The sequence below is a fragment of the Rhea pennata genome, chromosome 8 (assembly GCF_028389875.1).
Source record: "Rhea pennata isolate bPtePen1 chromosome 8, bPtePen1.pri, whole genome shotgun sequence".
NCBI lineage: Eukaryota > Metazoa > Chordata > Aves > Rheiformes > Rheidae > Rhea > Rhea pennata.
This window is the reverse complement of record NC_084670.1, coordinates 4462982-4485937: the sequence shown is the minus strand read 5'-3', so window position 1 is coordinate 4485937 and position 22956 is coordinate 4462982. Positions and strand designations below refer to the sequence as shown.

General features: G+C 49.4%; 3 protein-coding genes across 3 annotated transcripts in view; 1 reads left to right on the top strand and 2 right to left on the bottom strand.

Annotated features, from left to right (window-relative positions):
- HOOK1 (hook microtubule tethering protein 1) overlaps window positions 1-7506 on the top strand; it is a 28255-nt gene extending 20749 nt beyond the window's left edge. The window contains exons 17-22 of the mRNA XM_062580973.1: window positions 54-88; window positions 663-745; window positions 1081-1181; window positions 1565-1666; window positions 2752-2820; window positions 3957-7506. Coding sequence (XP_062436957.1) covers window positions 54-88; window positions 663-745; window positions 1081-1181; window positions 1565-1666; window positions 2752-2820; window positions 3957-4115 — 549 coding nt within the window. The 3' untranslated portion in view covers window positions 4116-7506. The remainder of the gene's footprint in view (window positions 1-53; window positions 89-662; window positions 746-1080; window positions 1182-1564; window positions 1667-2751; window positions 2821-3956) is intronic.
- A 2887-nt stretch (window positions 7507-10393) lies between these two features.
- On the bottom strand, window positions 10394-16920 carry LOC134143144 (cytochrome P450 2J4-like). The gene is made up of 9 exons (XM_062580895.1): window positions 16651-16920; window positions 15737-15896; window positions 13500-13649; window positions 12975-13135; window positions 12619-12795; window positions 12073-12208; window positions 11760-11947; window positions 11390-11528; window positions 10394-10760 (listed from the first exon to the last, which is right to left on the bottom strand). Exons 1-9 carry the CDS (start codon window positions 16846-16848, stop codon window positions 10585-10587), a joined length of 1485 nt encoding a protein of 494 aa, XP_062436879.1. The 5' UTR covers window positions 16849-16920; the 3' UTR covers window positions 10394-10584.
- A 1003-nt stretch (window positions 16921-17923) lies between these two features.
- Window positions 17924-22560, bottom strand: LOC134143165 (cytochrome P450 2J4-like). The gene is made up of 9 exons (XM_062580949.1): window positions 22291-22560; window positions 21377-21536; window positions 21018-21167; window positions 20493-20653; window positions 20148-20324; window positions 19602-19737; window positions 19289-19476; window positions 18919-19057; window positions 17924-18290 (listed from the first exon to the last, which is right to left on the bottom strand). The coding sequence occupies exons 1-9, from the start codon at window positions 22486-22488 to the stop codon at window positions 18115-18117; spliced, it is 1485 nt and encodes a 494-aa protein (XP_062436933.1). The 5' UTR covers window positions 22489-22560; the 3' UTR covers window positions 17924-18114.
- Between the last annotated feature and the right edge of the window lie 396 nt (window positions 22561-22956).

Below are 22956 nucleotides of genomic sequence, written 5' to 3'. Positions count from 1 at the left end.
TAATATTGCAAAGTATGAAACAAATATAATTAAGTGAACTTTTTCTTTTACAGTCTAGCAATCTGAAGCAGAAGTTGGCAGCACATATGTAAGTAAGGCGTACGCATCTACAATAATTTATTTATACTAAATAATTCAATGTTATAGCATAGAAATTGTCTAAGTCTTCATAGTGATGAGTCTCTTGTTTTTCCAAGTCACTGTCTTGAGAACCGTGCATGTAGTGAGTTAAGTGTTCAATTTTGTCTACTCTAATTGCAATAATCTTGTAATAGTACTAGGTTGTCTCATCACCGCCAGCATTTTTAGCAGTTCTGATTCTATATCACATGGTTATAACCATCATTCTTACTGGACTTAGAACCCATTCCATCTTCTGAAATACTTTCATCCTTTCAGCAGATGTGGCTCCTACTAAAGAGATGCTAGCATTTTCTGGTTGTTCGTTTTCCTTAGCTTCTGGTCTTAGGTAAACAAGACTCAGTTGGGAAGTTGCAAGTTAGTTATATAGATCTTCAAAAATGCATACTAATAGACTTATTTAAACATGAAAATCTCAAGATTGAGTGGAAAGATTTGTTTGAAAGTTTAAGCTTTCAGATCTTAGTACTGTGTGGAATTATGTATAAGCTTAATCTGTAGATCAAGTTTTTGATTTGTAGGGAAAAGTTGAATGAAGTTCATGATGAGTTAGAGAAGAAAGAGGCTCTTCTTGCAGAACTCCAGCCTGATGTTAATCAGAACTGTAAGTTTCTTCATGAGGCTGTTATGTCTCTTCTGAAATTATTCCTATAGCCAATTACTTGCCTAGATAAGGCTTTCTACTTGAACTTAGCTTTAAACCTGAAATGGGGGGGAAGGAGGAGGGGAGATTTTGTTTGTTTGTACAGTCGCCTGCAAAATGGGAATTCAGCATCGGTTGTGATCTTACGATATTACTGAAAAAGAGTAGAAACTTGTATGGCGAGCTGCATAGGATCTGAAAAGTTGATTGACAGATATAGTCAAGAGAGCACTGAAGCCTTGAAATACCTTGTGTATTTTAGAGTTTTTTAATTTGTTAATTATTTCTCTAAATAGCCCAGAAGATTGGAGAGCTGGAAGCAGCTTTGCGTAAAAAAGATGAAGATATGAAAGCAATGGAAGAAAGATATAAAATGTACCTTGAGAAAGCAAGAAATGTGAGTGACATACTTCTGAGCATATACATTCATCCTTCTCAAGTTATTTAAAGAGATAGACTTTTCCTTTCACTCCAAATATAAAATTAGTAGCTGCATGTTGCGTTTTTAGGTCAAATTGCTTGGTTCCAGTTGATTATTAAGTGTATGAGAGAATATTAAGTGTATGAGAGAATAGCGTTCAGGGTAAAGCGTGAGACCCATCACTGATTCTTCTATACCATTTCATGCCTTCTGTCTTGCTGGATAAGAGTATAATTTTCATGTTGATCGCATGACAAGCGTTCAGCCTGCTTTTTCGTTTTTCTTGTCATCAAAAGAGATACAATGCTTCTGTGAATCAAATCTCATTTGTAATGTGTTAATTTTTTTTTCTTGTGCAGGTGATAAAAACATTAGACCCCAAGCTAAATCCAGCATCAGCAGAAATTATGTTGCTCAGAAAGCAGATAACAGAAAAAGATAAAAGAATTGAAGCATTGGAGGTAAAATTTTATATGTTTTAGTAACTTCTATGTTCTGCTATTTCAGATATTAAACACTCAAGCTTTTTTTTTTTTTTTTTTTTTTTTTTTTTTTTTTTTAATGATGCAGTGCCTTTCAAATACTGTCTTCTGTTAACAGTGACACAGGCTATTAGTCCTAGAGTTTTTAGTTTAGCTTAATTCACATTTTATTCCAATGTGTCTGTCACTACTGAAAAGTAAACTATTTTGTGTTTTCAATGTACAATTTGAATAATTTAATTTTGGATTCTTTCTGAAACCTCTGGAAAGCTGCATATGAAATACTGTTCAAGACTAATAGTTTTACTGCCTTACAATAACTTGTACAGACCTGCAGTGTCTGGCCTTTTCCAGTAATAACAACTTTGTTTATATGATGGACTAGGTATCTTCGTATGCTGGACTTCTTGAAACTATGTACAAGAACAAAACCTATTAATTCAGTAATACCTGGTTGACTGTGCCCCCCTGAGAGGGGATGCTGACATTTGATCCATGGACCAAAAATTAAGGATTGCTACATTCAATTTTGTAACTGTATGGATGGGACTGGTTAGAATAGCTATTTGAGTAAATACAAAATTCCTCAACATATGTTAGTATACTTTAAAGGTCTGACTTTGTAAATGCTGTGGCCTCATTTTTGTTTGTGTTTGCAGTATTATTTAGTAGTACACTATGTAATAGTAATTCAGCAGCGTGATGATAATCAGCCAATAGGGATATATTCTTGTCTTTAACTTATGAGTTGACTAACTACTAAACTACTACGTTATTTACATACATTCCGATAAACACTTTGCAAAGTGTTTAATTTCCTCTAAGCACATCTCTGAGTGGTATTGCAATCTCTATGACAAAGTTTATCCTCTTGTGGCAGCCTATAACTTCTGTCACAATCATTTATGGATGTATCTTTATTTATACTTCTAGGCCTTCTGGTTATTTTGCATATTTAAGCATTTGTGCTGTATATGCTTATTTTACTCTATGGTCTGCACTAAAATTAGGCATGTTATTCCTGTGTTTTAACTGAGTGTCTTCTCTATTCTCTCTCTATGTAGGCTGAATGCAAGCTTGCTAAGTTACATGATTATGAGGAAAAGCTAATTGTATCTGCTTGGTATAACAAGGTGAGCTGCAAGTTCATTGTTGGTGTCTTAATCAGAACAACTCATTTCACTAAAGTAACAGTTCTACATCTCAGTTTACTTTAGATTCATTATAAACTGGTGCTTAAGGGAGAATTTGGCTGTAATACAGCTAGTATTTTAGCTGTAACTTTGACAGGAGTATCGAAATTGCAGACTAGCGTAACCTAACCATGCCTAAAAATACTGTACAAAGGAAAGAATCAAAGCCTGGGACTCCCTATTTAAAATGAGATAACAAAAACAGTTTATTAGCAAGTGGAAAAAAGTAACCAAGCTAACAGGCATTCTGGCTGGAATTTCCGATCCTGTGTACTCATCCTGAGTTGAGATAGCTTGGGAAATGTCAGTGTCAACATATCTGAAAGCAGGTTAAAGGGGAAAAAAGCATAACAAAACAACTTTGTAAAATAGTTAATTGTCTTTTCTATTTGTCTTCATGTGCTGTAGGACGTAGACTTAAAATTTGATGAAGGCTGTAACTTCTGTGTTAGTAATGTACCACTTGATATAATAAACTTCTGCCTGGATTTAGCAAGTTAAATTCCTAAATCTTCCATAGGCATTTGTTAGTGTTTAGATTCTTGGGCATGAAACAGAGATCATGGTTTCAAAGGCTTCCAGACTGCTGCTTTAGATGTAACATGTCTTTAGCATAGTATTTGTGAAATGAAGCCAATACTATCTTCTCATCTTACAATAATGCTGTAAAGGCTGTTAGAAGTTTTAACTTTTGGTTTGAAAAGGACTCAAAGCTGTTCATCTTCATTCAAAGGAAGATTTAAGTAGAATTTCATAAAGGAAGACTGGACTAGGAAATCAAACAATGAAAGTAGAATGAAATGGCTAACAGCTGCATGGTTGAGGAAGAAGTGACTTTACAATAACCTCAACATAGCAGATTATATAATGAATGAATCCTGGATTCTTCTGCATTAGTGCATACCCTTTATATGTAAGGCTGCATTAGAAATGCAATAAAAGAAACTGTACATGTAAAGTAAATGAGGTTTGCAGAAGGAAGATTACTGGGGAGTTTGGGGGGTTGTTTTGTTTTCTTTATCTTTTTAGCCTTGCTTTAGCCTTGCTTTAGTGTAAAATACCGAATTTATTTACAGAGTCTAGCTCTCCAGAAGCTAGGTATGGAAGCTAGACTGATTGGCAGTAGTGGTGCCTGCAGAGATGGTCCTGGACGCTCCTTCCTAGCGCAGCAACGTCATGTCACCAATACCAGAAGGAATCTCACTGTTAAAGTACCTGGTGCAACATCTGATTAAATCACAAGGAGAACTTGTAAGCTAAAGTGTCCTTAATTAAATATTTTGTAGTTTCCACTTTAACTACTTAACGAAAGAGGAGGTTAGAATGGTGGGCAGCTGCAAATTCAGCACCAGAACCTATGGAGAAGTGATTCATCTGATCAGTGATATTTAAAAAGTAGCACATACTTTTCCAAGTAGAAATAGATTTCAGAACTGCAGTATGTATTTACAAGCACAACTTAAATATTGATATTTGACTTCTGAATATATTGTAGATATAAAAATTGGCACTGTATGTTTTACACTTTATTTAATGTGTTTGGGCTGCAGAGTTGACATTTATAATGGGAAAACGTTATGCAAAAAAGTACTTCAGGAAGCTGGCAATATTGAGCATTTTTGTTGGGCTCTTTTAAAAATAATTTTAGAAGATTGACAACATGCTTCAAAAATGCTATTGAGAATATAAGAGTACAATTTCAGAAGCAAGAAAATGTTTGCATCCATAGAAAATTGTAGTAATTTCAGGACTAGTTATGTGACAGGAAGCAGACTATATCATCTCAACCCAGAGGCAAAATTGTAAGTTTATTTAAATTTTTTTATTTAAAAAGACTTGTGCATATACACACTAAGGAAGAACTTCTTTTAAGGTACTGAATTCACTAAAGCCAAATAAGCTGTCTTTTCTTCCTACTTAAGAATAAAAAGCTAATGTGTGAATTGAAAAACCTGGGCTATGTTTTAGAAGTTTAGGGTTTTGTGCACTGCTTTGACTTGTGCAGAGGGGGTAGGTGGGAAGGAACCCCTTATTTTCCAGCTTTACCATCTTGTGCTTAAAAATCAAGCTTCCTGTTTTTTAATTATTTAATTATTTTGAAGTAATTGTGCTAGGCAAATTAATGAAAGATAGCTTTTCTAATCCTTGGGAGCCAAGATTGTTTGCAGGCAGGGAGAAAACTGCCTAAACTACAGTGAATCTAGTGTCTGTGTCTGGGAAGATGAAATCAGGATTGGTAGCTGAAACTTGACGGGTGCAGTTTCACCACTTTTCATAAAATTTGTGTCACTTTACAAAATGTCTGATTTTTATTGTTAACTGCATTTAAAAAAAAAATGTGAACATCATTGGCTCTTCTTTATAAACTGTCTAGAGCAATTCGTGAGTCAACTAAAGTAAAACTGCAGCAGCCCTTAAAATAAGATGAATATGCTTACAGTAGGAATGTGAGGGTGCAGTACCAGCCTGTAAGCTAGTATGAAAGTCATCTGCATGAGTGAAAGCATGTGGCTGTCTTCACACTGAAAGCCGTGTTTGGTTGGAGAGCTAGGTTCAGCTTTGCTTTGCGGAATTGGGGTCAGTATTTTCAGGATGCTTTTGAGTTGTGAATTTTGAGTAATCTTGAATTTTGCATGCCCTTAAGTGAGGCCTGTTCTTTAATTTCTTCCTTCCCCAGCATCTTGCATTCTTTATTGGGCATTGTATGTGGCACAAGTGGAAAATGGGAATATTCATGTTTAACGTTTAGTTAGTGTTGCTTCTTAATTGCGGTGATGGTTTACAGTATTATACACTTAGACATTCAACTAAGACTACTTCTTGCAAAACTTATGCCTGTACAAGGTATTATTTATAAGCCAGTCACATGCTAGGTGTAGTATGAGCAGTGAATATTCTGAACAAGCTGCTTTTGGAGAACTGTCTGTCAGGTTGTGTTCTTTGGGACTCTGTGCTGCTTTTGACTACCTCTTAGGTTTTGTAGTCTTCTGCTGCTGCACTGATATTACTGGGAATTTTGTATTTTTAAGATATGATTGCTTGTTATCTATTAGTGGTGTGGGAAATGGTGGTGGCAGTGGAATGTGAGTAGGTCTCGACAAGATGCTTACATTTCTGAAGCCTGGTACTTCGGTATGTTCTAGTGAAACGTGGAACAACTGTCACTAACTGTGTTGAATGGGTCTCTTCACCCTCATTCTTCACAGCACAGAAACTTCCATGGATGTGCTTCAAATGTTCATCTAGCTAGTAGACTTGATGCATCTGTCATACTTTTTACAATAGCAGAGTTGTGTCAGTAGTCATACTGGGTGCTTAGTAGAAACCTTGGAGCAAATGTCTTTGTACACTTCTCAAAACTGCAGACCCTGGGATCACAAATAACCAATGAGCTCCCTATCCTTTAATTGGAGCCTTCTCTCCTGAGTAGAGATGAAACTAAAATTTAATGCCTAACCATAGACAAGGGCCAGCTTTTTTCCAGGCGGTGTATCTCTAATAGCCTTATTGGGGATGCCAAAAATAATTCAGGTGTTTGGGTATGAGATGAAATTTTACTACTTGGTATTTTTTTGTTTAACTATTAAAACTTAAGCCTGTGAATGTAATTTTATTTAGCATCTCTTTGGGATTTTGAGAACCCAGAAAAGAGCAGCTGTTACGTAACTGGTTAAACCTGGGTTACTTCCTGTGAACGAGGGACTGATCTGTAGAAATAAATATTTGATTATAAACCATGGCGTTGTGTTCGCTTCAGCTCATTTAGGGTGTGCAGAAAGGTTGATGAGAATAAGTATCACTTTGTTAACTTTATTAATGTCAAACACGCAGTTAAGCTGTTAGTAGCTTTCTTGTGTGTAAGATGTAGTGACAGAATAGTGTAAATACACTGGCTTTTTTTTTTTTAAGGCACTATTGTTGAGCTATGGCTATTGAGGCAGTACAAAGAAAGAGGCTCAGATATCACAGTTATGAGCAGAATTAAATTATGAGATGAAATCATTGAACATTGCTGAATCTAATCAGCACTATGAATAATTTTGGTCAATTTCCAGGAAAAGGGTAATATAGGTCCAAAGAAGCAAAAATAGTTTGACTGAGAGTTTACTTGTTAATTAGTAATTTTTTAAAGTGAGATTAAGAATAACCACTATGAAGCAGGACTGTTTTTGTGTCAATAATACACACTTTAGACTAATAATTAGAGCTTCTTACTAAAGGTGTATCAGGCAGCAGTTTTGAGAAGATTCTTTTCAAACAACTGTATTTTAGTGGATTAAGAAGTATTCACTGAAAATGTTCACCTAACTAAATTTCTTTATTTAACAAAGGTAAACAACTATTCTATTTTCTACAATATACATTTACTTGGAAGTAAGTAATATAAGCAATACTGATGTTTTACTTAAGTAGCCATAGATAGTCCAGGAATTAGAAAATCAAAATGGGTATTTAGCAGTTGATAATGTCTAGTGAAGTAACTTTCTCAATGCTTTTTTTTTTTTCCTCTTCCAGAGGAAAAGCTGGAGTTAAGGTTTTCAGTGTATCAGTGTCTACATCTTCTGTTTAAAACAAATGTAAACACTGTGTTGCATAGAACTTGAAAAATTGCACTAATTTTTAAATCTTGGTTTTATTTTGCTTTGGAAAGAATCCTTTTATATTTACATAAAGATTTTTAAAAATAATTTATTGGTGTCTTTTATTCTGAGCAGTGTATTGAATGGCCCTTAGCTGATGCTATCTATGCTTCTGGGCAACCTGTGAAGTGTCTGTGTGTTGCTATAATTACAGATGTTTCTCAAACATCTGGTCAAAGCTGTGTTGCCTTTCTTCCTCCTTTCAGCTCATTCCTGCTTACATTTCTGCTCTCCTTTAGTGCTGGTTACCTCTACTAAATCTGCTGACAGGCATCTGAGGCAAGGGACCCTGTGTAGTGGAAGGACTAGGACCCACTACAAATTAGATGTCAAATGGCTTCTGTAATTGCTTATTGCTGCTGAAGCAAAGCAGGATCTCTGCATACTCTGCCCAGCTACACCTAGGAAGACACAGAGGACAGGGGCGCTCCTGACAACCTCCTTGTTCTCTGCGCCTTGACTTCAACCTAAATGTTACATTGGGAAGGAGAGCAGGCAGCCTTTCAGCTCTCCAGAACAAAGATCACCAGGAGAAAGTGTCGCAAGATCCCCTTGTTTCCTTCAGGGGGCCTGCTTCAGACATGGTTTTATTGCTGGACTTGGCTTCCCCTTTCCCTGAGCCAGAATTCTCAGCTCGACACAGGGCCCGAGGCCCAGTTGTGAGAGCAAGAGGCCGAAGGGAGGGACGTTTGCTGCATGATCTGGCCCCTGGGGCTGCAGCATCAGTGGATGGGTACAAGTTCCTGTCTGGTGCCCCTGATGAGGGAAGGAGTATATGGAAAAGTGGGATATAACAGGGACTGCTGAAGGAAGATGAGGAATGCAAGAGATTTCCAGGAGAAAGGTAAGTAACTATTGCCCTGGGCCATTATCCACGAGGAAGAAAAGCAAAGTAGTACATGAAAGTGGAAGGTTGGAAGTGTATCCTCTAGGATCATCTTACCAGTGACGCTATTCCAGTAAGTGGCCAGATATGGAAGAGCCCTTTTTCCTTATTTCTGAGGCATGACTTGAAAGGACTTTCAGTTAAAGAACAAGAATCGCAGATGTTTATTTGATGGTAAAGGGAAGGAAAGAGTCTCAGCTGCACAGGAAGCACGAGCCAAGCTGCAGGATGTTTTCAGCCCATGTTGAGGTCAGCCTGAGGGGGGACTGCTGCAGGGGACAAAACCAGAGATACCGCTGCCTTTCTGAGTGCAGCCCCTTGATCGAGGAGTGGGCTAGCAAGGATGTGCTGTGCCCAGAAGCTTGTTTTCAAAGGGCTTTGGCCAGTGAGGCAACCTTCAAAGGCAGAGTTTCTTCATGGACTAAACAAGTGGCCCTGTCTGCTTATGTCTTTTCTGGTAGCTCCTTCAGAGTCAAACAGTACAGCAGAAAGTGTGTGTTTTGAGGGGAGAAGTATTTAAGCTATACTTGAACTGAGCAGAGAGGCAATTTGAAGACCGCTTAGAGCTGCGAGGGGTAGGAGGACAATTCTCAGGTGGTTTGGGCAAAGACAGGAGCAGGACTACTATCTTAAAAAATCCAAGGAATGCTGGTGCAAGACAGTCTTGTGAAACATGTGGTTTAGGATATATTTGTTTCTGTTGGTTGGTTCCCCTTCTCCCCCCACCCCTCACTTACTGGCTGAACAGAAGCCAAGGGGGATGTGGAGGAAGCTTTTGAATATAGCAACAGCCTGGGAAAGGAAACTGCAATCTGAGCCAAGGAGTGGAAAAATAGGTCAGATGGTACACACCAGTGTGAAGTGCTTAGGGAGTAAGTTTGCACACAGCAGCAATTTATCATGGCTTGGCTCCCCTCACCCTCTTCCAGGGAATCCCAGGTGCTGAGCCTACTTCCAACTATCTCCTCTGCCTCTCCACAGGAAGAGGGAAAAACAAACAAACAAACAAACAAAAAAAAAAACATAGAAGTTCACTGAACTTCCTAGACTTCTGCAGCTCTGAGGGGATGGCTCCTCACGGGTGTCCTGACCGAGGGCGGGGCGGGGGATGAGATGAGGAAGGAAGATGAAAGAGAGTTCGCTTGTGCGAGCAGGGAAAAGGAAGGCTAAACGCATTGAAAACCCAGCTAGGCATTAACACCTCCATGAAAAATCTTGCTATTCTTCATAAGATGACTTAATTGTAGCAACAATGCTTCCTTTGGGACTGGGGGAGGGGGAAGAGCAAAAAAAAAGGCAAAAACTGTTAGCGAGAACTGAAGAGGAACAGATTGCTTTAACCTCACTTCTTTGGGCCAGCACCCGGAAATTTGGAGGTGCATTACAGTAGCACTGTGGGGAGCAGCGGCAGCTGCCCACACCGCTGGTGGGAGCTTGGAGGTCTCGCGTGGCTTCAGCTCGCTGGGACCCGGGGGTGCAGCAGCTGCGAAGTGAATGCATTGCTCGAGTTAACGAGCCCTGGACTGAGGCCAGGGCTGGTCTGCTGCGTCCGTGCAGTGCCGGGGAATCAGCAGCACTGCTCGTGGGGCTTTGCTTTGAAAAGTGCTTTCTGGCAACAGCGTTTCTGTAAGGATGTATTCGACTGCAGAAAACGGACATTATGGAATAAGTTTTATTTGTAGATTATCAATCAGGGGAAACCGAAAGAGAACCGCTGGCAACCGCTGCCCGTGCTCACGCCGTAGAACAAGGGCTGGTGCCGCTCTCTACCCGCGTGGATCCACCACCGAAATATCGCCCTCTCTAAAGCGTTCCTAATTTCCGTGCCGCTGCGAGCGGCAGCTAGCCAACATAAAATTCAGAAAGCCTTGCTTCCTCCATTCCTGAGCCAGAAAAAGAAGAAGGAAGGAAATCTCTTGGGCCAGCGTGGGCCCCTGCTGTCCCCGCAGCCCGCAGGGGTCTTTCAGCCCCCGCGGCGTCTGGGCGATAGCAGACAGATACGGACCACGAGGTCAGTGCGCAAACGGAGTTTGTTTGCGAGCGCTTTGGAAGGAGCAGAAGCAGCGGGCTCCCGCCGGAGCCGCGTGCTCCCCGCTGCGGCCCCGCGGAGGACGGAGTGGCTCTTCGGGCACTGGGGACCGAAGCGGAGGCGTTTGCTCGGCGGCGGCAGGAGCTCCGCTAGCGCGGCAAGGCGCAGACGCGGTAGGGCAGCGGGTGCTGCGTGATGCCCAGCTTGACGCGGAGGCTGAGCGGGGCGTCCGGCGGCGGCCGGAAGGTGAACTTCTGCAGCAGGGCCGTGAAGAAGAGGAAGAGCTCGGCGCGGGCCAGCTGCTCGCCCAGGCAGGCGCGCTTCCCTGCGGAAAGAGCGGCAGCCGGGGTCGTGGGGAGAGGGCAGCGCTTTCTGCAGGGAAGCCCTCTCCTGTGCCCCGGCTTTGGCCACGTTCCCGGGATGAGCGCTGTGACCCGAACCGCAGCAGCGCGCGTTTGATCAGCAGAGCTTCGTGCCCCGGCGCTCGGAGAAGCTACACGGCCGTGCGCTCTCTGAGGGCGCCCACGCGAGGTGGCCCCGTTCATTTTGCCTGTGCCGAATGCAACTAAAATGCCGGAGGCGGGATGTGATATTCATTCGGGAAAGCTTTTGGAAAAGTTCCCGCTGCCCCCGCGGCAAACCCCCCATGACCTGAGCAACGTGGGACCCAGGGCGCAGGGTTTCTGGGGTCTCCTGCGCGTCTGTGGGATTTCATTAGCCGTTCGCACTGTTCCCTGCGTGGGAAGGGAGCCCAGAGGAGGGCGTTTGCTCCGGTGTGCCGTGGCTGCGCCAGCCCAGCCGGCCTGGGCGGCAGGTCTGTCCCCAGGGGCGTCGCTGGGGCGAGGGGAGCTGCGCTTGGGGCCGGCGCCGCCCTGCTTCCCCTCCGCGCGCTCCGCAGGAGACCCGTCCCAGCGCCCGAGGGCGAAAGCACAGAGAAGGCGGCGACGCCCTTACCCAGGGAAAAGGGTATGAAAGCCTCTCTCCTCCAGAACTGGCCGTCCTTCAGGAAGTGCTCAGGGTTAAAAGCGTCGGGGGTTTCCCACTCCTTCTTGTCAAAGAGCAGGGAGGTGAAATTCAGCATCAAAACAGTGCCCTACGAGAAGCACAAAATGCCTGAGCGCCGTCTCGGCCGCTGCTTCGCCTATGACCTTCCCTTTCCACCGTGAGCAGCAGCAGCAGCGGGAGCCCGTCAAGGGGACGAGGCTGCGCTAAGGCCCTTCGTCCACCCGGGACGCGGCAGGATGGCGGCGGCGCTTGCGGCTTCCCGCTCGCCCCGGCGAGCTTCCCCCAAAAGAGCAGCTTTCCCGTTGTGCTATGGACTGACCTTGGGCAAGAAGAAGCCCCCCAGCGTCGTGTCCCGTGTGGTCATCCGTGGGACGCTGAAGGGGAGGATGTTGCTCTTCCTCTGCACCTCGTGGATGACGGCGTTGGTGTAGGGCATGCTGTCGCGGTCCCCCAGGGCCACCTGCCGAGCCTGCCCCACGACTGCGTCGATCTCCGCTTGCACGCGCGCTGTGTGCCAAGAGCAGAAGTCGTTAAGAGCACAGTAAATAAAAGAGACCAAACCGACCCTCCCCTAAAAAGGTCTGTGGAGCAAGAGGGGCGTTTGTTGCTATTGACCCCCTGACTCCTCTCACCTTGAATTTCTGGGTACAGGGCCATGTACAGCAAAGCCCATCGGATGGTTGTGGACGTCGTCTCGGTTCCGGCAAAGAAGAGGTCCAGCGTGCAAGCCGCAAGATTCTCCTCGCAGAAGCACCCGCTGCCGTCGTCCTTAACAGAAGGGTGTTTCAGCGCCACGCGACCGGTGGAGACCGTGCGGAGACCGCGCTCAATCGTGCCTGGTGCCGAGCTCGTCCTACAGCTTTGGGCAGACGCCGTGAGCCCCCTGCCCCTCCCTAGGCAGGAAGAGGTCCCATCGAGCCCCCTTCGCCCTCGCCCTCTGGGCTCAGCACAGCCGTTGTGCTCGTGTTTAGCTGTGGTTTTAGTCCTGTGCCTCCAACAAACATGCTGCAGCATAAAGCTGAGCGGACGTCCTCACCCTGTCCTGAACCCGAGTCCCTCCCGAGCTTTGATTTGGCCATACGCGTACACGCATGGGTTAAATGGAGAATTTGGATTAATTTCTGGCTGCTCCTGAGTTCTAAACGGAGCCGCGGGAGGGCTTGCGCAGGCTGTCTGACCTTCGCCATCTCCTGCAGGTAGCTGTCGATGAAGTCCCGGCTTTCGGAGGGGTGCCAGTCCTCCTTGTGCTTAGCGATTATGTCGCACACAAAACTGTTCAGCATCTTCCAGATTTTAGAAATGTTCTTGTAGGGTCCGGGGACGTACTTAGCTATACCTGGGAATAAGTCATAGAGCTTTTGACACAGAAAGAGAAGGGCAAATTGAAAAGAGGATTGAATGAAACCTTGTGTTATAAAAGCTTGACGCGCCTGGTAAACCACACTTGCTGAATTACTACGCTGCAAGTTGTGCGGCTGATTCCAGAGGAGCAGCCAAGGCCTTGCACAAATGAGCACCCACCGGGGAGCTGTACCTGGTTGAGGGGGTGGCCGTAGAGCTCCACCAGCTTGTCCATCAGCTGCAGCAGCTTTTGGAATTGCTCGTTGTGGTACTCAAACCGATCGCCAAAGGTGACCGAGCAGATGATGTTGGAAACAGCATTATTGACCTTAAAGTGAGGGTCAAAAGGATGCCCTGGAGAGGAGATAGAAATAACAGTGGGTTGTGCCTGCGGTCCTGATTCAGGATGGGTCCAGTCACATGATGGAAAGCAAGGGGTGTAGAAAGAGCTAAAGGCCTTTGGGTTAAGTGGGAACAGCGGAGCTTAGAGGTGCTCCTGCTTCTCGGGAGAGCTCAAAGCAAGCAGTATTGAACGCAGGCATTGAATAATGCTTTGCGTGTTGCCTCTTTACATTAATCATCTAATTGGAGGGCCAACCAGCTGTGAAAGGAAGCTGGTTGTTAGAAGGTTGTTGGCAGAGGCTGCAAGGTGAGGTGGTTTTTAGCAGGCATTAGCACGCAGGGATCCATGCGGGCCGACGGGCAGGGCCAGCCTCACCCTGCTCTTCCCCGACGGCGTCGGTGAGGTACCGGCATTCCTCCTGTATCCGCTTCTCCAGGCTCCTCTTCCCCAGGCCAAAGTTCCTGAGCGTCGACAGGGCAAATCTTCTCTGCTGTTTCCAAGTATGTCCGTTAGAGGAGGTCAATCCTGGAATAAAAGGACGAGGACCCACCGTGAGCTAAAGTTGCTCCCATTATTGTGGTGAAAAAGCATTAACTCTGCTGTTTGGCCTGGTGGAGCAGCAGAGCGCATTGTGGTGGTCACGGATGGCTTCATTCATGGGCAAACAGGTGTTTTGTATGGTGCATGCTCAGACCTCCTGCCTCAAACACTTCATAGAATCATAGAATCAGTAAGGTTGGAAGGGACCTCTGGAGATGATCAAGTCCCCCCTCCCCCCCCCCGCTCAGCAGGGTCACCTAGAGCATGTTAGAGAGGGTTGTATGCAGACAGGCCTTGAAGATCTCCAGAGAAGGAGACTCCACAACCTCTTTGGGCTACGTAGTCCAGTGCTCCGTCACTCTCACAGGGAAGAAATTCCCCCTCACGGTCAGGCGGAGCTTCCTGTGCTTCAGTTTCTGCCCATTGCCTCTTGTCCTGTCACATGGGGCAACTGAAAAGAGTTTGTCCCCGTCCCCTTGACACCCTCCCTTCAGGTACTTGTACACATTGATCAGATCCCCCCTCAGTCTTCTCTTCCCCAGGCTGAAGAGGCCCAGCTCTCGCAGCTGTTCCTCACAGGGCAGGTGCTCCAGCCCTCGGATCATCTTTGTAGCCCTACACTGGACTCTCTCCAGCAGCTCCATGTCTATCTTCTCCTGGGGAGCCCAGAATTGGACACAGGACTCGAGATGAGGCCTCCCCAGGGCTGAGGAGAGGGGCAGGATCACCTCCCTCGACCTGCTGGCAACACCCTTCCTAATGCACCCCACGAGACCAAGGGCCTTCCTGGCCACAAGGGCACATTGCTGGCTCATGGTCAACTTGTCATCCACCAGCACTCCCAGGTCCTTCTCTGCAGAGCTGCTCTCCAGAAGGCCAGCCCCCAGCTTGTACTGGTGCATGGGATTATTTCTCCCTAGGTGCAGGACTGTGCACTTGCCCGTGTTGAACCTCAGGAGGTTCGTCTCCGCCCAGCTCTCCAGCCTGTCCAGGTCTCTCTGCATGGCAGCACAGCCCTCAGGTGTGTCAGCCACTCCTCCCAGCTTGGCATCATCAGCAAACTTGCTGAGGAGGCACTCTCTCCCCTCATCCAGGTCACTGATGAAGAAGTTGAGCAGGATGGGACCCAGTACTGAGTGCTGGGGGACACCACTAGCCACAGGCCTCCAACTGGACTCCACGTCACTGATGACGACCCTCTGAGCTCTGCCTTTCAGGCAGTTCTCAAGCCACTTCCCTGCCCACTCGTGTAACCCGCACTCGCTGAGCTTATCTAGGAGGATGTTATGGGAGACAGTGTCTAAAGCCTTGCTGAAGTCAAGGTACGCAACGTCCACTGCCCTCCCCTCATCTACCCAGGAATCATTCCATCCGAGAAGGCTATCAGGTTGGTTAAGCACGATTTGCGCTTGCTGAATGCATGCTGGCTACTCCTGATCACCTTCTTTTCCTCCATATGTCTGGAGATGACACCCAGAAGGAGCTGTTCCATCCCCTTCCTGGGGTGGAGGTGAGGCTGACCGGCCTATAGTTGCCTGGGTCCTCCTTCTTGCCCTTTTTGAAGGCTGGAGCGACACTGGCTTTCTTCCAGTCCTCGGGAACCTCTCCAGTTCTCCAGGACCTTTCAAAGATGATGGAGAGCTGCCTGGCAACAACATCCGCCAGCTCCCTCAGTACCTCTGGGTGCATCCCATCCCGGCTCACGGATTTGTGGATGTCTAGCCTGCCCAGAAAGTCTCTAATCCTGTCCTCCTCAACCAAAGGAAAGGCTTCCCTTCTCCAGACTTTCTCCCTCATGTCCAGGCTGCAGGATTCTTGAGGGCTGCCCTTAGCAGTGAAGACTGAAGCAAAGAAGGCATGAAGTAATTCTGCCTTCTCTGTATCCCTTGTCACCACGGCCCCTGCCCTGTTCAGTAGCTGCCCCACGTTTTCCGTAGTCCTCCTGTTGCTGCTGATGTATTTGAATAAGCCCTTCCTGTTGTCCTTAACATCCCTTCGGAGACTCAACTCCAACTGGGCCTTAGCCTTCCTCGCTGCATCTCTACATACTCTGACTGCAGGGACAAACTCACCGCAGTTTCTGAAGACGTCCACTCTGAAGATGTCTGGGCGATCTAGGAAGTTTTCACCTTGGTTTACCAACACCTCCTTAACCATCGGGATGCTGCTGACGAAGACATAGGACATTTGGCCCATATGCAGGCTGAAGATGTTTCCGTATTTTTCAGTAAGCTGTGGTGAGGTAAGAGGGGAAATGATGAATCTGCCTGCAGGGACGCCCCGCAGGGACTGTGGCCGGGGGCAACCCCTGCCGGGGCAGGGACACGAGCGGATCAAAAGCCACTGAGAGCAAAGCGTGGTGGAGGGGAATGAGGGACTGGGGAGTTGAGCAAATCCCACAGCAAAAATCAGGGGAGCTGGGAGGAAGAAGGGAGGGCTGAGCGGGGAGAGGGGGGCTACTGAAGTGGACGATTGATAGTGGATGGTCTCCTTTTTTCTCACTACCCAAATCAGTGATGAGAAGTTGGCATTAATTGGTAATGAACTAAATGATGCCCTTCAGGCTCCGTTTTCAAGTGTTGTCTCTGTTTAGCAGGGCTTTGCCAGCTCGTGTCTCACTCTCTTTGCAGCCAAAGCTGTGGGACTCCTATGGTGGTGGTGATATCAGCTGTGGGACTGCTGTGGTGGTGGTGCTATCACCTCTGCCGTGCTGTGCACTTTGCCCAGAGGAACATCAGTGTTTGTCACCTCCTCTGTGCCTGCACAAACGTCACCCACATCGTGCAAAGCTCCCGCAGCCCTACCCTGCCCTTGGTGGGGGTCTCTGTGGCCTCCTCCTCACCTGGTGGTTCCTCGTGGGCCACTTTTGCTTGGATTAACCTCTTTCCCTGGGTTCTATGTGGCATGTAACCGCACGGCCCCTTCCCACCTGTGCTTGTGTCTCCTCTGCCCTCCCTGCTCTCGCCCACACTCGCAAGCTCCTTACCTCCTGTATCACCTTCGTGGGATTTCTGAAGTCCCTGGTGAGGATGTGCCCCAGGAAGGGGAGCGCAAAGGGGCTCGGGGGGAAGTTTTGGGGCTTTCTCCTCCTCATGTAGTCGGCAACAAGCAGGAAGATGCCCAGGAAGACCAGGAAGCTCTGGAGGGCCGTGCTGGGCCCGCTCTCGCCCAGGAGGCGCAGCATGGGGAGCTGCAGAGGGTTGCGCCGCCAGCAGCCCCGGCCCCTGCGCCCGGCACCCGGCAGTGGCAGCGCGCCTGTGTCTGCAAAGGGAGAGGGGCAAAGTGCGCGGGGGAGACGGGTGCACATGCGCGAGCGGCGCAAAGCTGCTCGTGCTGACCGGCTGCCAGCCTTGTTGCGGCGCTCCGCCTCCCTCCAGGCTGATTTTAAAGTTAAAAGCCTTTTTTTTTCCATTAATGCAAGATTTTTGTTCTCACGCTTTCTTGATTAAACTCATGCACTTCTTCTCTCATTGGAAAAATAAAGCCAAACTCTTTCAGCTCCTCCCACTGGCCGCTACTGCCTTACAAAAGCCATCAAATCCAGCTTTGCGGCACACCTGTCAAAAGGACAGGAAAGTGCTTGCCGGAGCAGGTTTGAAACCCTTGGTTTCACCTCGCTTCTTTGGTCTGGCGCCCGGAAATTTGGAGGTGCGTCTTAGTAGCGCTGTGGGGAGCAGCGGCGGCTGCCCACGCCGCTGGTGGGAGCTTGGAGGTCTCGCGTGGCTTCAGCTCGCTGGGACCCGGGGGTGCAGCAGCTGCGAAGTGAATGCATTGCTCGAGTTAACGAGCCCTGGACTGAGGCCGGGGCTGGTCTGCTGCGTCCGTGCAGCGCCGGGGAATCAGCAGCACTGCTCGTGGGGCTTTGCTTTGAAAAGTGCTTTCTGGCAACAGCGTTTCTGTAAGGATGTATTCGACTGCAGAAAACGGACATTATGGAATAAGTTTTATTTGTAGATTATCAATCAGGGGAAACCGAAAGAGAACCGCTGGCAACCGCTGCCCGTGCTCACGCCGTAGAACAAGGGCTGGTGCCGCTCTCTACCCGCGTGGATCCACCACCGAAATATCGCCCTCTCTAAAGCGTTCCTAATTTCCGTGCCGCTGCGAGCGGCAGCTAGCCAACATAAAATTCAGAAAGCCTTGCTTCCTCCATTCCTGAGCCAGAAAAAGAAGAAGGAAGGAAATCTCTTGGGCCAGCGTGGGCCCCTGCTGTCCCCGCAGCCCGCAGGGGTCTTTCAGCCCCCGCGGCGTCTGGGCGATAGCAGACAGATACGGACCACGAGGTCAGTGCGCAAACGGAGTTTGTTTGCGAGCGCTTTGGAAGGAGCAGAAGCAGCGGGCTCCCGCCGGAGCCGCGTGCTCCCCGCTGCGGCCCCGCGGAGGACGGAGTGGCTCTTCGGGCACTGGGGACCGAAGCGGAGGCGTTTGCTCGGCGGCGGCAGGAGCTCCGCTAGCGCGGCAAGGCGCAGACGCGGTAGGGCAGCGGGTGCTGCGTGATGCCCAGCTTGACGCGGAGGCTGAGCGGGGCGTCCGGCGGCGGCCGGAAGGTGAACTTCTGCAGCAGGGCCGTGAAGAAGAGGAAGAGCTCGGCGCGGGCCAGCTGCTCGCCCAGGCAGGCGCGCTTCCCTGTGGAAAGAGCGGCAGCCGGGGTCGTGGGAGAGGGCAGCGCTTTCTGCAGGGAAGCCCTCTCCTGTGCCCCGGCTTTGGCCACGTTCCCGGGATGAGCGCTGTGACCCGAACCGCAGCAGCGCGCGTTTGATCAGCAGAGCTTCATGCCCCGGCGCTCGGAGAAGCTACACGGCCGTGCGCTCTCTGAGGGCGCCCACGCGAGGTGGCCCCGTTCATTTTGCCTGTGCCGAATGCAACTAAAATGCCGGAGGCGGGATGTGATATTCATTCGGGAAAGCTTTTGGAAAAGTTCCCGCTGCCCCCGTGGCAAACCCCCCATGACCTGAGCAACGTGGGACCCAGGGCGCAGGGTTTCTGGGGTCTCCTGCGCGTCTGTGGGATTTCATTAGCCGTTCGCACTGTTCCCTGCATGGGAAGGGAGCCCAGAGGAGGGCGTTTGCTCCGGTGTGCCGTGGCTGCGCCAGCCCAGCCGGCCTGGGCGGCAGGTCTGTCCCCAGGGGCGTCGCTGGGGCGAGGGGAGCTGCGCTTGGGGCCGGCGCCGCCCTGCTTCCCCTCCGCGCGCTCCGCAGGAGACCCGTCCCAGCGCCCGAGGGCGAAAGCACAGAGAAGGCGGCGACGCCCTTACCCAGGGAAAAGGGTATGAAAGCCTCTCTCCTCCAGAACTGGCCGTCCTTCAGGAAGTGCTCAGGGTTAAAAGCGTCGGGGGTTTCCCACTCCTTCTTGTCAAAGAGCAGGGAGGTGAAATTCAGCATCAAAACAGTGCCCTACGAGAAGCACAAAATGCCTGAGCGCCGTCTCGGCCGCTGCTTCGCCTATGACCTTCCCTTTCCACCGTGAGCAGCAGCAGCAGCGGGAGCCCGTCAAGGGGACGAGGCTGCGCTAAGGCCCTTCGTCCACCCGGGACGCGGCAGGATGGCGGCGGCGCTTGCGGCTTCCCGCTCGCCCCGGCGAGCTTCCCCCAAAAGAGCAGCTTTCCCGTTGTGCTATGGACTGACCTTGGGCAAGAAGAAGCCCCCCAGCGTCGTGTCCCGTGTGGTCATCCGTGGGACGCTGAAGGGGAGGATGTTGCTCTTCCTCTGCACCTCGTGGATGACGGCGTTGGTGTAGGGCATGCTGTCGCGGTCCCCCAGGGCCACCTGCCGAGCCTGCCCCACGACTGCGTCGATCTCCGCTTGCACGCGCGCTGTGTGCCAAGAGCAGAAGTCGTTAAGAGCACAGTAAATAAAAGAGACCAAACCGACCCTCCCCTAAAAAGGTCTGTGGAGCAAGAGGGGCGTTTGTTGCTATTGACCCCCTGACTCCTCTCACCTTGAATTTCTGGGTACAGGGCCATGTACAGCAAAGCCCATCGGATGGTTGTGGACGTCGTCTCGGTTCCGGCAAAGAAGAGGTCCAGCGTGCAAGCCGCAAGATTCTCCTCGCAGAAGCACCCGCTGCCGTTGTCCTTAACAGAAGGGTGTTTCAGCGCCACGCGACCAGTGGAGACCGTGCGGAGACCGCGCTCAATCGTGCCTGGTGCTGAGCTCGTCCTCCGGCTTTGGGCAGACGCCGTGAGCCCCCTGCCCCTCCCTAGGCAGGAAGAGGTCCCATCGAGCCCCCTTCGCCCTCGCCCTCTGGGCTCAGCACAGCCGTTGTGCTCGTGTTTAGCTGTGGTTTTAGTCCTGTGCCTCCAACAAACATGCTGCAGCATAAAGCTGAGCGGACGTCCTCACCCTGTCCTGAACCCGAGTCCCTCCCGAGCTTTGATTTGGCCATACGCGTACACGCATGGGTTAAATGGAGAATTTGGATTAATTTCTGGCTGCTCCTGAGTTCTAAACGGAGCCGCGGGAGGGCTTGCGCAGGCTGTCTGACCTTCGCCATCTCCTGCAGGTAGCTGTCGATGAAGTCCCGGCTTTCGGAGGGGTGCCAGTCCTCCTTGTGCTTAGCGATTATGTCGCACACAAAACTGTTCAGCATCTTACAGATTTTAGAAATGTTCTTGTGAGGTCCAGGGAAGTACTTCATTATACCAGGGAATAAAATGTAGAGCTTTTGACACAAAAAGAGAAGGGTGAATTAAACAGTAGGATTGTGTTATGAAAACTTGACGTGCCTGGTAAACCACACTTGCTGAATTACTATGCTGCAAGTTGTGCGGCCAATTCCAGAGGAGCAGCCAAGGCCTTGCACAAATGAGCACCCACCGGGGAGCTGTACCTGGTTGAGGGGGTGGCCGTGGAGCACCACCAGCTTGTCCATCAGCTGCAGCAGCTTTTGGAATTGCTCGTTGTGGTACTCAAACCGATCGCCAAAGGTGACCGAGCAGATGATGTTGGAAACGGCATTATTGACCTTAAAGTGAGGGTCAAAAGGATGCCCTGGAGAGGAGATAGAAATAACAGTGGGTTGTGCCTGCGGTCCTGATTCAGGATGGGTCCAGTCACATGATGGAAAGCAAGGGGTGTAGAAAGAGCTAAAGGCCTTTGGGTTAAGTGGGAACAGCGGAGCTTAGAGGTGCTCCTGCTTCTCGGGAGAGCTCAAAGCAAGCAGTATTGAATGCAGGCTTTGAATAATGCTTTGCGTGTTGCCTCTTTACATTAATCAGCTAATTGGAGGGCCAACCAGCTGTGAAAGGAAGCTGGTTGTTAGAAGGTTGTTGGCAGAGGCTGCAAGGTGAGGTGGTTTTTAGCAGGCATTAGCACGCAGGGATCCATGCGGGCCGACGGGCAGGGCCAGCCTCACCCTGCTCTTCCCCGACGGCGTCGGTGAGGTACCGGCATTCCTCCTGTATCCGCTCCTCCAGGCTCCTCTTCCCCAGGCCAAAGTTCCTGAGCGTCGACAGGGCAAATCTTCTCTGCTGTTTCCAAGTATGTCCGTTAGAGGAGGTCAATCCTGGAATAAAAGGGCGAGGACCCACCGTGAGCTAAAGTTGCTCCCATTATTGTGGTGAAAAAGCGTTAACTCTGCTGTTTGGCCTGGTGGAACAACCGAGTGCATTGTGGTGGTCACGGATGGCTTCATTCATGGGCAAACAGGTGCTTTGCATGGTCCATGCTCAGACCTCCTGCCTCAAACACTTGTCCTGCAAGAGACAAACTCACCGCGGCTGCTGAAGACTTCTGCCTGGATGATTTCTGGGCGATCTAGGAAGTTTTCACCTTGGTTTACCAACACCTCCTTAACCATCGGGATGCTGCTGACGAAGACATAGGACATTCGGCCCACGTGCAGGCTGAAGATGTTTCCGTATTTTTCAGTAAGCTGTGGTGGGGTAGGAGGGGAAATGATGAATCTTCCTGCAGGGACGCCCCGCAGGGACTGTGGCCGGGGGCAACCCCCGCTGGGGCAGGGACACGAGCGGATCAAAAGCCACTGAGAGCAAAGCGTGGTGGAGGGGAATGAGGGACTGGGGAGTTGAGCAAATCCCACAGCAAAAATCAGGGGAGCTGGGAGGAAGAAGGGAGGGCTGAGCGGGGAGAGGGGGGCTACTGAAGTGGACGATTGATAGTGGATGGTCTCCTTTTTTCTCACTACCCAAATCAGTGATGGGAAGTTGGCATTAATTGGTAATGAATTAAATGAAGCCCTTCAGGCTCCATTTTCAAGTGTTGTCTCTGTTTAGCAGGGCTTTGCCAGCTCGTGTCTCACTCTCTTTGCAGCCAAAGCTGTGGGACTCCTATGGTGGTGGTGATATCAGCTGTGGGACTGCTGTGGTGGTGGTGCTATCACCTCTGCCGTGCTGTGCACTTTGCCCAGAGGAACATCAGTGTTTGTCACCTCCTCTGTGCCTGCACAAACGTCACCCACATCGTGCAAAGCTCCCGCAGCCCTACCCTGCCCTTGGTGGGGGTCTCTGTGGCCTCCTCCTCACCTGGTGGTTCCTCGTGGGCCACTTTTGCTTGGATTAACCTCTTTCCCTGGGTTCTATGTGGCATGTAACCACACGGCCCCGTCCCACCTGTGCTTGTGTCTCCTCTGCCCTCCCTGCTCTCGCCCACACTCGCAAGCTCCTTACCTCCTGTATCACCTTCGTTGGATTTCTGAAGTCCCTGGTGAGGATGTGCCCCAGGAAGGGGAGCGCAAAGGGGCTCGGGGGGAAGTTTTGGGGCTTTCTCCTCCTCATGTAGTCGGCAACAAGCAGGAAGATGCCCAGGAAGACCAGGAAGCTCTGGAGGGCCGTGCTGGGCCCGCTCTCGCCCAGGAGGCGCAGCATGGGGAGCTGCAGAGGGTTGCGCCGCCAGCAGCCCCGGCCCCTGCGCCCGGCACCCGGCAGTGGCAGCGCGCCTGTGTCTGCAAAGGGAGAGGGGCAAAGTGCGCGGGGGAGACGGGTGCACATGCGCGACCGGCGCAAAGCCGCTCGTGCTGACCGGCTGCCAGCCTTGTTGCGGCGCTCCGCCTCCCTCCAGGCTGATTTTAAAGTTAAAAGCCTTTTTTTTTCCATTAATGCAAGATTTTTGTTCTCACGCTTTCTTGATTAAACTCATGCACTTCTTCTCTCATTGGAAAAATAAAGCCAAACTCTTTCAGCTCCTCCCACCGGCCGCTACTGCCTTACAAAAGCCATCAAATCCAGCTTTGCGGCACACCTGTCAAAAGGACAGGAAAGTGCTTGCCAGAGCAGGTTTGAAACCCTTGGTTTCACCTCCCTTCTTTGGTCTGGCGCCCGGAAATTTGGAGGCGC

Coding starts and splice junctions, on each gene's coding strand:
- LOC134143144 (XM_062580895.1), bottom strand. CDS start 16,848: ATGCTGCGCCTCCTGGGCGAGAGCGGGCCCAGCACGGCCCTCCAGAGC. Junction 13,650..15,736: donor GGACGTCTTCAGAAACTGCG/GTGAGTTTGTCC, acceptor CTTTTATTCCAG/GATTGACCTCCTCTAACGGA. Junction 12,796..12,974: donor ACGGCCACCCCCTCAACCAG/GTACAGCTCCCC, acceptor CTGTGTCAAAAG/CTCTATGACTTATTCCCAGG.
- LOC134143165 (XM_062580949.1), bottom strand. CDS start 22,488: ATGCTGCGCCTCCTGGGCGAGAGCGGGCCCAGCACGGCCCTCCAGAGC. Junction 21,537..22,290: donor CAACGAAGGTGATACAGGAG/GTAAGGAGCTTG, acceptor ACCCCACCACAG/CTTACTGAAAAATACGGAAA. Junction 20,325..20,492: donor ACGGCCACCCCCTCAACCAG/GTACAGCTCCCC, acceptor TTGTGTCAAAAG/CTCTACATTTTATTCCCTGG.